At 42.6% G+C, this 13,463-nt stretch overlaps 1 protein-coding gene across 1 annotated transcript in view; it reads left to right on the top strand.

Annotated features, from left to right (window-relative positions):
* The first annotated feature begins 3,488 nt into the window (after positions 1-3,488).
* Positions 3,489-13,463, top strand: part of LOC121552438 (sodium/potassium-transporting ATPase subunit beta-1-interacting protein 2-like) — a 185,414-nt gene continuing 175,439 nt past the window's right edge. Inside the window, exon 1 of the mRNA XM_041865371.2 lies at positions 3,489-4,576. Within this exon, the coding sequence (XP_041721305.1) occupies positions 4,523-4,576 (54 nt within the window). The 5' untranslated portion in view covers positions 3,489-4,522. The remainder of the gene's footprint in view (positions 4,577-13,463) is intronic.

Genomic DNA, 13,463 nt, shown 5'->3' with positions numbered 1-13,463 from the left:
GTCATTGACCAGGTCCTGCCGTGTAGTTCTGGGCTGATCCCTCACCTTCCTCATGATCATTGATGCCCCACGAGGTGAGATCTTGCATGGAGCCCCAGACCGAGGGTGATTGACAGTCATCTTGAACTTCTTTCATTTTCTAATAATTGCGCCAACAGTTGTTGCCTTCTCACCAAGCTGCTTGCCTATTGTCCTGTAGCCCATCCCAGCCTTGTGCAGGTCTACAATTTTATCCCTGATGTCCTTACACAGCTCTCTGGTCTTGGCCATTGTGGAGAGGTTGGAGTCTGTTTGATTGAGTGTGTGGACAGGTGTCTTTTATACAGGTAACGAGTTCAAACAGGTGCAGTTAATAAAGGTAATGAGTGGAGAACAGGAGGGCTTCTTAAAGAAAAACTAACAGGTCTGTGAGAGCCGAAATTCTTACTGGTTGGTAGGTGATCAAATACTTATGTCATGCAATAAAATGCAAATTAATTACTTAAAAATCATACAATGTGATTTTCTGGATTTTTGTTTTAGATTCCGTCTCTCACAGTTGAAGTGTACCTATGATAAAAATTACAGACCTCTACATGCTTTGTAAGTAGGAAAACCTGCAAAATCGGCAGTGTATCAAATACTTGTTCTCCCCACTGTATATCTCTCTTTGCAAAACATGAAACAGAGGACAAAACATACACTACCGTTCAAAAGTTTGGGGTCACTTAGAAATGTTCTTGTTTTCGAAAGAAAAGCAATTTTTTTGTCCATTAAAATAAAATAAAATAGATCAGAAATACAGTGTAGACATTGTTAATGTTGTAAATGGCTATTGTAGCTGGAAACGGCTGATTTTTAATGTAATATCTACAAAGGCATACAGAGGCCCATTATCAGCAACCATCAGTCCTGTGTTCCAATGGCACGTTGTGTTTGCTAATCCAAGTTTATCATTTTAAAAGGCTAATTGATCATTAGAAAACCCTTTTGCAATTATGTTAGCACAGCTGAAAACTGTTGTGCTGATTAAAGAAGCAATAAAACTGGCCTTCTTGAGACTAGTTGCGTATCTGGAGCATCAGCAATTGTGGGTTCGATTACAGGATCAAAATGACCAGAAACAAATAACTTTCTTCTGAAACTCGTCAGTCTATTCTTGTTCTGAGAAATGAAGGCTATTCCATGCAAGAAATTGCCAAGAAACTGAAGATCTCGTACAACGCTGTGTACTACTCCCTTCACAGAACAGCGCAAACTGGCTCTAACCAGAATAGAAAGAGGAGTGGGAGGCCCCGGTGCACAACTGAGCAAGAGGACAAATACATTACAGTGTCTAGTTTGAGAAACAGACGCCTCACAGGTCCTCAACTGGCAGCTTCATTAAATAGTACCCGCAAAACAGCAGTCTCAACGTCAACAGTGAAGAGGCGACTCCGGGATGCTGACTTTCTAGGCAGAGTTGCAATGAAAAAGCCATATCTCAGACTGGCCAATAAAAAGAAAAGATTAAGATGGGGCAGTCTGAGATATGGCTTTTTCTTTGCAACTCTGCTTAGAAGGTCAGCATCCCGGAGTCGCCTCTTCACTGTTCACGTTGAGACTGGTGTTTTGCTGGTACTATTTAATGAAGCTGCCAGTTGAGGACCTGTGAGGCGTCTGTATCAAATGTATGGAAACCACGTTGGACTCCGATCCATTGATTCCATTCCAGCCAATACAATGAGCCTGTCCTCCTATAGCTCCTCCCACCAGCCACCACTGATGTGCATGTATTCTCTCTAAGACACTGAAATAATCAAATCAGTCATTTGACCAGGTGGAGCCTGAATCCAGCAACACTGCAGCTGATTGTCTAGTAGCCACACATAGACTCTGACATCATTCTGAGTGACAGCTGGGGCTGTGCCACTCTCCTTGAATCTCAAGTTCACTGAAGGTGAAAACTCAATGTTTAAAAGGAGATAGCTTTATCGTACCTCTAAATTAAGTAAAAGCCAAAAAGTTCAATCAATGCCGTCTGAGCTTAGTGAGGCTTTACAGAGGTGGACATTCACATGCTTTACTGCCAGTTAATGTAGCCATTAACAGCTCTGAGGACAGGCACAGGACTGCTTCATTAGACTTGCCGAACAAGATATGATGATCCGAAACATAGAAAGGGCATTGAGGATAATGAGATAGCGCATGTTTATTATACATTTTGATGTAACAGCTAGCTATCTTCAACAAGGAAATATGGTGAATTACTTATCACATAGGTGTTAAGTCAGACATTGTGGGCTGGTTTCTGGGTTATTGAATATCCACAAATAGAGTATACAAAACTTTATAGAAATCACTATGGGCCGACCAAAAAGATAAGCCCATCCTAACTCAGCTATCTCCATTTTTATTGGCCGCTTTGTATACCCTACACCACTTTCCTATACAGTTGCCTCAAATTGTTTATGACAAATATCCAGCTTAAAATTTAAAATGTTACAGCAATTCAGTGACATATCCCAAGAGTAGAACCAACAAGCATCTGGCCAAGACAGATAAAAACATTTCCAACCTTCTCTATATCTCTGTATGTATCAGTTTCATAGTTTATTTAAGGAAAACGATTATGAGATTACAATGGAGGAGCTATGCAAGTCTTCCATTTCACTTTTTAAAATAATTCCAAGGAGGATGCATGGATGCCACTAGTCATTACCCCCAGGATATCAGACAGTAAATGCATGATACTGTCACTCAAGATTACCACAATAATTAGGCCATGTAATGAACACTGCTACTGCTGTGTGTGTGCGTGTGTGCATGCGTGTGTATGTGTGTGTGTGTGTGTGTGTGTGCGTGTGTGCGTATGTGTGTACCAGAGAGGGAGAGAGAGAAAGCGAGAGAGAATGGCAGAATAACTGTCCTTGCCAATCAAGATACATGAGGGGGAGTACATAACATGAGGGAAGGACAGGCAATTGCTCTACAATGTACCCCTTTGTGCATGTTAATTTCAGAGGCCACTTTGGAGTCATATGTGATTGCTCAGTTGGTTAGAACATGATGGTTGGACTCATGGCCTCAGGAAGATGGGGGGTGGGGGTGGGGGAGTGCAGAGGAGTATTTTTCTCCACTAATACAGGAGTAATAAAGGCCTAATTCACAAATGTCCATTTATCAGGGGGTGCTGAAGCAACCTCAGCACCCTTACTTCCAGTGGCTATGGTTGGACTTGGAACAGCATGTGCATGGCTTTGGATGAAAGTGTCCACTAAAATTAATTAAAGGCCTATTAGTATTGCCCTATTATCACATGTAGGCTGGTACATACATATGCCATTTATTTGGCTACATCAATAGGCTAACCTTTTTTTACTTTCATTTAATTTAGGTGTTGTTCTGGATGAAATTATCATTAGTTCAATAATCTCAACTCCCTGACATTGACGCCCAGTGCGAATCGGAACGGAGGGCTAATCCAGTGTTTTCAGTGATGGCCAGGTCCTCAGCTGCGCTCTATAGCTCATCTCCGGCTCAAAGGAACCTAGCCGCTTCCCTGCGGTGTATAACACTGCGTGCGGTTCATTCAATCTGGAGCGTCAGATGGTGGGGCTGGCGACCGCGCAAGGTGAACCGCGTCTCTCTTTTGTCCCTCTTTTTACTGGACTGTCTGTCCTACCGACAATATCTACAGTATATGACCGGGATGCTCTGTGTGTAAGTGAACAATGTTACATGTCCAACAAGGGACAATCAGCGGTTATGAAATCCGGGCGACTGAGGATGCACAGTGCTGCTGAGGAGGATACTGGGACTCTGTTCAGCACCACCGATTATGGACAAGAACTGAAATTCTCATGTTCGTGGCATGCCTCCTATGAGAGAGTCTAAAGCAGGGAAAATAACGGCGGACCGCTTTGAATTCTACATTGTCCATAGCCTTTCTGTGTGAAAAGTAAAGGGTGCGCGCTGTTTAGCTCAGTTGCACACTGGGACCCGAACAGCCCGACCGTGGAGGGAGGAGCGATGAGAAGAACCCCATCGGCTTAAAGAACACTGGCTTGCTTTGTTTCTCAGCAAAGGACCCTTTCAGAAATAGCCTGACACAGTTAATTTCTTCAAGTGGCCACTGTGTTCTGGATAGGATACTATTTTGGCTAGTGCCCACTGGCACTTTATTCTGGACCATGTTTGATTGGATTTTTTCGTAGAACATTTTCAGAGGCTTTAATTCTAGTTCATGGTTTATCCCTGGACTGCTCAGACGTATAATAACGAGATAGTAGGCCTAATGCTGCTAATTAAGAGCTGACCGACTTTCAGAACAGCTGGACCCATAGGCCTAATTCAAACTTATCCACTATTTGTTGAGACATCATATATATTATCAAATTGTTGGACCAATCATAATTGTCTTCATCTATTTTTGCTTGAAACGCACGCCGCTGTACAGTGTGGTCGCGTCATTGGTACTGCCCGGGCGACCAGCGGAGATATTCGGGGATTTGGGAGTTACAGCGACCCACGTGGAGCGGAGATCCCAATTGGACAGTACACAATGGGTTGTTGCAGTGGCCGATGCACCCTGGCCTTTTTCTGTGGCATGCAATTGGTGAGTTTATGATATTAATGATTTCATGCGTAATGGCTTTCTTTATGGGGAGATGCGATGAGGGTAAAATATGGCTACTTCCCGGTACAGTAGCAAACTGCGGACATGCACTGCTAAGTCAACTCTTCCGCCCTAAATCAATAACTGTATGGTTAAGATGGCCAGTAACACCCTTGCCCAGTAGTACGACCGAATCCACAATTCAGAGAGCGGATCATTCCCCAGGGAATATGATCATTTGGAGCAAAAGGGTCGATCTCACACATCTGCTCCTACCGGTGCTCACTGACTGCACGCATAAGTGGTTTCTTACCAGCTGTACCACCGGGGACAGATGCCAGGGAAGCATGGTGATATGGCGGGGATGGGGTGTGTTTGTGAATGGTTCCGTTATACAGTCGGGAAGTTAGAAATGTCTAAAGCCTTGAGTTAGCCGATGAAACTCAACTCTACGATTTACGATTTAGTTCACCAGCGACTAGTGTGGGCGGACTGGAGCTCCGACGTCACATAACATGTAGTTCATATAAAAAACTACTGATTTCAGCACCCAAAGAATAGCCCGCAATTACACACTACATTGTTCTGTGTAATTGTGGGCTATTCTTTTTGGTGCTGAGATCAGTCGTTTTTGATAAAAACTTCATTTTATGTGACGTCGGAGCTCCAGTCCGCTCACACTAGTCGCAGCTCAACCCCATCGTAAATCTTGGAGTTTAGTCGGCTAGAGTCATGTAGGATTATTGTGGAATTAGATGGATTGCAACTGATAATGTAGTCATCAATGACTCAAATGTAGTGGAAGTGATGCTATCCAACATACTGTATTCTGTGTAACATTATCACATTCAGTGGCTGATGTCAGGTGAGGTGATGGACAAGTAGCCTAGTATATGCCTCTTGTTTCACCACTCATGAGGATGTGTCTTGTATGATTCAAAACGCGACCTTTAGCCTACAGTGACTCACTGTCACTTAACTGGTAGTAGGTGGTGGTGACAATCTCAACACCATCCACCAGCTGGTATCTATGATAAATCACCCTAGCATGATAGGTCACATGACATTCCAAGTCTTGTTCAGCTCCCCCCATAAGCATGTGCAGATGGCTGTACATGTCTTATAACCGGGCCCCTGTTAGAGAGACTCAGCCGAGTCATGGTGGGCGAAGCCACCCCCCTGGAGTCTGTTAATTACAGCTCACAGTTCTCCTGGCTAGAGACCTAGCTATAGGTCTGCTCTCATCGCATGGTTAGCAGACTGCTGTACTTTTATAGAAAATGATAAGCCACCTCCTTTCTAAGAGGGTTTTAGTCCTCTTTTAGCACTTGAAAATGAAATATTTGCATGTATATTTGGTTGTAGTGAAAATGTCTGCCTATGTGTTACTGTTAGTTTACTCAAAAGTTTTCGTATGTTCTGATGAATAATGTTGGTGATAGGCTCCACAGACACCGTGTACCTGTTCTGTACAGTGAGTGGTGTTTGAAGTGGGAGATTTCAGCAGAGATCACAGGACAGCTGTGTCTGAAAGCCCACTCTGGAGATGTTCTGAAGCACTGATACCTTGGCCAGCCTCACCCACAGATATCCCTGTGATCAATGAGCTCTCATGCACACAGAGGTGGAGATGACCTTTCCCAACCCCCCTGACAGGCTGCATTTAGCCAAACACTTCTCCTGTCCTGTGTAGCCTACCTACTGCAGGCCAGGGTTACTCGCTCCTGACACAGCTGTGGTGTCTCAAAGCTGCAGTAGGAATGCATCCTTTTCCACTAGGCCGCTTTTAGCAGCAGCAGTTAGTGTTTTGTTAATGCTCTGAAGAAACAGCTGTATTTTTGGTAACAGTCTCCTCTAGTCAGTAAAGTTACCTTATTTAATCATCTGTGCTCTTCCCTTTACCTCGAGCTGACTGCTTGACCTTGGCTGATGTCAGAACTTGTAAACAATCTCGCAAACCATTTGATGTGTATTCATATTATAGCATAGGAATTATGCATCAAAACAATAGGCTACATTATTATAGGCTATAAGACAATAGGCTACATGTGCCTTGATTAGATCATTTGAACATAATTTATCATACTGGGTCTTTCAAGTATTTGTATTTGTATTTATTATGGATCCCCATTAGCTGCTGCCAAGGCAGCAGCTACTCTTCCTGGGGTCCAGCAAAAGGAAGGCAGTTCATACAATTTTAAAAACATTACAATACAGTCACAGATTTCACAACACACTGTGTGCCATCAGGCCCCTACTCCACCACTACCACATATCTATGGTACAAAATCCATGTGTACGTGTGTGTATAGTGCGTATGTTATCGTGTGTGTGTATGCATGTGTCTGCGCCTATGTTTGTGTTGCTTCACTGTCCCCGCTGTTCCATAAGTTGTTTTTTTTATCTGTTTTTTAAATCTAATTTTACTACTTGCATCAGTTACTTGATGTGGAATAGAGGTCGATGTAGTCATGGCTCTATGTAGTACTGTGCGCCTCCCATAGTCTGTTCTGGACTTGGGGACTGTGAAGAGACCTCTGGTGGCATATCTTGTGGGGTATGCATGGTATCGCCTATCACTCAGTAGATTTGTAAGCGCAACTCTCAAACAACCCAGAACTAATGCTCTCAAAATTACTTCAAAGGGACAATTTGTTGCCCAACCATTTGATCCATGCTAAATAAGCATGATGAAAAGCTTTTAAAAGTGTTTAATAACCACAGTTGCATTTTTACTTTTGTTTGTGCTTCAAACTGTGTTTCAGAATGAATGTTAGTATGGGGCAAATTCACACGAAATACTGAACAAGGATTAAGAGGAGATTGTGCTGTTCAAGTGTATCTGACTAAATTGTCAATTATGAAATGAAACATTACACAAGGTAGGGTTTATTGACCTGTTTTTATCCTGCTTTTGATCCTCTCAGTTATTATTCAGTTTTCATTAATTACCCCATCATGTGCACATTGAATTGCTGTATAGTTTACAGTGTATTTCCTCTATCACTAAGCTATTTTTGTGACAGCTAAACCTATCAATTAGGCTTCATACTACATACAGTTATCACTATTAATGTCACATTGCTGGTATGTTCCACTGAAAAAGCTTCACACATACGTTTTCATATGTTATAGTACTTGAACATATACAGTACCAGTCAAAAGATTGGACACACCTACTCATTCAAGGGTTTTTCTTTATTTTTTACTATTTTATACATTGTAGAATAATAGTGAAGACATCAAAACTATGAAATAACACATATGGAATCATGTAGTAACCAAACAAGTGTTAAACAAATGAAAATATATTTTATATTTGAGATTCTTCAAAGTAGCCACCCTTTGCCTTGATGACAGCTTTGCACACTCTTGGCATTCTCTTAACCAGCTTCACCTGGAATGCTTTTCCAACAGTCTTGAAGGAGTTCCCACATATGCTGAGCACTTGTTGGCTGCTTTTCCTTCACTCTGCGGTCCAACTCTTCCCAAACTATCTCAATTGGGTTGAGGTAGGGTGATTGTGGAGGCCAGGTCATCTGATGCAGCAATCCATCACTCTCCTTCTTGGTCAAATAGCTCTTACACAGCCTGGAGGTGTGTTTTTGGTCATTGTCCTGTTGAAAAACAAATGATAGTCCCACTAAGCGCAAACCAGATGGGATGGCGTATCGCTGCAGAATGCTGTGGTAGCCATGCTGGCCACCTACTCTGCGTCTCACAAAGACACAGCGGTTGGAACCAAAAATCTCAAATTTGGACTCATCAGACCAAAGGACAGATTTCCACTGGTCTAATGTCCATTGCTCGTGTTTCTTGGCCCAAGCAAGTATTTTCATCTTATTGGTGTCCTTTAGTAGTGGTTTCTTTGCAGCAATTCGACCATGAAGGCCTGATTCACGCAGTCTCCTCTGAACAGTTGATGTTGAGATGTGTCTGTTACTAGAACTCTGTGAAGCATTTGTTTGGGCTGCAATCTGAGGTGCAGTTAACTCTAATGAACTTATCCTCTGCAGCAGAGGTAACTCTGGGACTTCCTTTCCTGTGGCAGTCCTCATGAGAGCCAGTTTCATCATAGCGCTTGATGGTTTTTGCGACTGCACTTGAAGAAACTTTAAAAGTTCTTGAAATGTTCTAGATTGACTGACCTTCATGCCTTAAAGTAATGATGGACTGTCGTTTCTATTTGCTTATTTGAGCTGTTCTTGCCATAATATGGACTTGGTATTTTAATAATTAGGGCTATCTTCTGTATACGTGAAGTCCAAGGTAGCACACAAACATACCATAACACGGAACAAGATCCCACAACCCACTAGTGCCAATAGGCTACCTAAGTATGGTCCCCAATCAGAGACAACGAGCTACAGCTGCCTCTGATTGGGAACCACAGCGGCCAACATAGATCTACACATTCTAGATCTAAACATAGACAATCAACATAGCACAACACGACACAGAAAATACACATACTGACTCAACAAATACGAGTCCCTAGAGTCAGGGCGTGACACATGATCAGTCTATAATTTTAATGGTAGGTTTATTTGAACAGTGAGAGACAGAATAACAACAAAAAAATCCAGAAAAACGCATGTAAAAAATGTTAGAAATTGATTTGCATTTTAATGAGGGAAATAAGTATTTGACCCCTCTGCAAAACATTACTTAGTACTTGGTGGCAAAACCCTTGTTGGCAATCACAGAGGTCAGATGTTTCTTGTAGTTGGCCATCAGGTTTGCACACATCTCAGGAGGGATTTTGTCCCACTCCTCTTTGCAGATCTTCTCCAAGTCATTAAGGTTTCGAGGCTGACGTTTGACAACTCGAACCTTCAGCTCCCTCCACAGATTTTCTATGGGATTAAGGTCTGGACACTGGCTAGGCCACTCCAGGACCTTAATGTGCTTCTTCTTGAGCCACTCCTTTGTTGCCTTGGCCTTGTGTTTCGGGTCATTGTCATGCTGGAATACCCATCCACGACCCATTTTCCATGCGCTGGCTGAGGGAAGGAGGTTCTCACCCAAGATTTGACGGTACATAACCCCGTCCATCGTCCCTTTGATGCGGTGAAGTTGTCCTATCCCCTTAGCAGAAAAACACCCCCAAAGCATAATGTTTCCACCCCATGTTTGATGGTGGGGATGGTGTTCTTGGGGTCATAGGCAGCATTCCTCCTCCTCCAAACACAGCGAGTTGAGTTGATGCCAAAGAGCTCGATTTTGGTCTCATCTGACCACAACACTTTCACCCAGTTCTCCTTTGAATCATTTAGATGTTCATTGGCAATCTTCAGACGGGCCTGTATATGTGCTTTCTTGAGCAGGGGGACCTTGCGGGCGCTGCAGCATTTCAGTCCTTCACGGCGTAGTGTGTTACCAATTGTTTTATTGGTGACTATGGTCCCAGCTGCCTTGAGATCATTGACAAGATCATCCCGTGTAGTTCTGGGCTGATTCCTCACCGTTCTCATGATCCTTGCAACTCCATGAGGTGAGATCTTGCATGGAGCCCCAGGCCGAGGGAGATTGACAGTTCTTTTATGTTTCTTCCATTTGGGAATAATCGCACCAACTGTTGTCACCTTCTCACCAAGCTGCTTGGCGATGGTCTTGTAGCCCATTCCAGCCTTGTGTAGGTCTACAATCTTGTCCCTGACATCCTTGGAGAGCTCTTTGGTCTTGGCCATGGTGGAGAGTTTGGAATCTGATTGATTGATTGCTTCTGTGGACAGGTGTCTTTTATACAGGTAACAAGCTGAGATTAGGAGCACTCCTAATCTCAGCTCGTTACCTGTATAAAAGACACCTGGGAGCCAGAAATCATTCTGATTGAGAGGGGGTCAAATACTTTTTTACATTTTACATTTACAGTCATTTAGCAGACGCTCTTATCCAGGGCGACTTACAGTTAGTGAGTGCATACATTATTTTTTATACTGGCCCCCCATGGGAATCGAACCCACAACCCTGGTGTTGCAAACACCATGCTCTACCAACTGAGCTACATCCCCTGCCGGCCATTCCCTCCCCTACCCTGGACGACGCTGGGCCAATTGTGCGCCGCCCCATTGATCTCCCGGTCGCGGCCGGCTACGACAGAGCCTGGATTCGAACCAGGATCTCTAATGGCACAGCTAGCACTGCGATACTTATTTCCCTCATTAAAATGCAAATCAATTTATAACATTTTTGACATGCGTTTTTCTGGATTTTTTTGTTGTTATTCTGTCTCTCATGTTTCAAATAGACATATCATTAAAATTATAGACTGATCATTTCTTTGTCAGTGGGAAAACATACAAAATCAGCAGGGGATTAAACACTTTTTTCCCTCACTGTATGTGTTATTTCATAGTTTTGATGTCATCACTATAATTCTACAATGTAGAACATTGTAAAAATAATGAAAAACCTTGAATGAGTAGGTGTGTCCAAACTTTTGACTGGTACTGTACATAAATATATGTTAAACTGTTAAATATTCTAGCTCCTTATCCGAGTGGTGTTTCTGTGGGAGCAGAGACAGTAGATCAATATGAATATGGTTCATCAGTAGTGTAAATTAGTCAGGTTCCCCAGCTCTTATTGTATCTTTGTTATCTGATAGTGGAAGCTAAGCACTGCCATGGCTCATCAGCGTCTGCTGGAAAGGAAAGCCATTAACCATTGGAAGTCAAGTTCCTCTGTTACGGCTGGTAACGACCACCAACGAACTACAACTAATCTCCCTGTGTTGTTATTCGATAGTCTCATTCTTGTATGATGTTGAAACAGCAGCCAGGTGAGGTGGCTGCTGGGACGAGCAGTAGAGAGGAAGCTGTTGACCAGATGGTTGCAGCTTTGGACCTTTAAAAAGATAATTGGCCCTAAGTTCTTTGAGTCCAGCTTTTTATATCAGTGAATATGAACTGTGTGCGTCACCCCTAGACATGCCTGCAGGCTAAACAAAGACAGCTGGGTAGGAAGTGGCATGAATTAAACACTATAAATCAGTCAATAAATTCCTAAGGAAAGCTGTTAACTGTCCAGAGTACTTACCCTGTACTATTCTTACATCTGAAATAGGGGACCTGAAAGCTGGGCTATGCTTGAAGATGTAATTTCCTGACTGATGTTGGCTGCTGGCAGCTGGTCTCCGTGTGGTTGCTAGGTATGGGAGGTCTGAAGCTCTGATCTTGATGGAGCTGTGGCTCTCTGTGAGGGGATGGTGCTCAGAAGGCCTGCTCATTTACATGCCCTCCAATTACATTCATTCACTGTATGTAGTATTGTACGCCATGTTTCCACAACACATTGGTGGTGAGGAGAAACATAAAGAGCTATTGTATCTTTCATATCAGTGCATCATTACTAGAGTATTTAGGTATTGCTGCATTTCCATTAAGGAATTATGTTCAAGTAAACTGACACTCAAGTCTAAGTCAAATTAAGGGAGGGGCAGAACCTCCAATAGACTAATTCAATCCTAACCGCTTGGGACATAATTCAAGAAGGAATAAAAAGAATGGGTAGCAGTTAAAACATATTTTTTTTCTTATTGTTTGTGTACCTCTAGGCTTTATGCTTGGATTTCAGAGAACAATTACAGCGTTATTGACCAGGTTGGTATTGCATTCCTGAATGAGCTGTAGTTAGTTGTTTATGGTCAGTTTGCTGTAGATCATTGAAGCAGGGCAAGTGAACAATTGGGAATATGTGTTTAGACTGATATTGTAAACTAATTGGTAGGGCGAATAGTAAATGGACATGCCTTTATTCACCTATCAACACATTTACACCTGCGATTAATTCATTTGGAATTGAGTCTGAAGAATGTATCCACTTATTTTACGTAGTGAACTCATCATGTTGATGCTCTGTAAGGGTATCACAACTCTATTCACGACTCCAAGCCTACAGGATGAGATATGAGATGTCACTTCCCTCCACATCCTTTACACTACCTACTCATTAACCATATTCTGTGCTTATCTAGCATAAGAAGTTTCTGCCCCTGCTCAATTTGACATTTTTGTTAGGAGTGGTACGCCTACTTTCGGGTATATCCGTAAAACGTTCATCCTGACAACGCGATCCAAAGCAAACATCTGGAGGGATCATAAAAGAGCATAGAGGAGAGGCATCTTCAAAATGGGCCCTAACAGTCTTTGTGTAGAGTTTCATTGAATTTAGAAATCAGATTGCGAATTCACTCCAGAGATGGGGAAAATGAAGGATCAATCCCTGATTGTGATGGCAAAGCCATGTCTGTAGAATGTCTGGCATAAATTGTCCAAATTCCTCACCTCAGGGCCCATATCTGTCTTCTGCTCTGCAGTCCCAGACCTGCCAACAGTACACTTAAATTATATTATAGGTATTAAGGAATATAGCACTGCACTGGCTGCAAATGCATAATTGCATTGTGTCTCCGCTATGTTTACCCTCTAATCCATTTCATACATGAATTCCTGTCATGGAGTTTAGCCTAGCAAGGTTCATTGTTAGGAAGTTTACTTCTCTTCATTTCTGTTTAATGTATTTCATGTCTTTAGGGATAGCACCTGTCTAAATCTATCCACTGGTGCAGTAGGCAGTTGGTTTAATGTTTTACTGGCTGTTTTTCTCCCAGTTGTAACATACTAGGCTAGCTGGATTCATGCATTTGGCTTCTAACACAACAAGGCTTTGAATTAGGCCCTGACAGCAACACTTTATTGATTCCAATAGTGAAAAAAAGCAGGTTGTGCGACACCATTAGACTAGCAAAAATCTGTCAACAGCAACAAAGTTTCCATCAGCTGGCTCGGAACATGACTTTTTGTTTTCAGCATTGACAGATGGGTGAGTAAGTTGGTGGGCCAAATTCTCTCTCAATATTTACTGCCTGGCTTGCAAAAAACCC

This window comes from Coregonus clupeaformis, unplaced genomic scaffold (genome assembly GCF_020615455.1).
Source record: "Coregonus clupeaformis isolate EN_2021a unplaced genomic scaffold, ASM2061545v1 scaf0698, whole genome shotgun sequence".
Classification (NCBI taxonomy): Eukaryota; Metazoa; Chordata; class Actinopteri; order Salmoniformes; family Salmonidae; genus Coregonus; species Coregonus clupeaformis.
The sequence above is the reverse complement of the archived record's forward strand: the minus strand, read 5'-3'. Positions and strand labels throughout refer to the sequence as shown.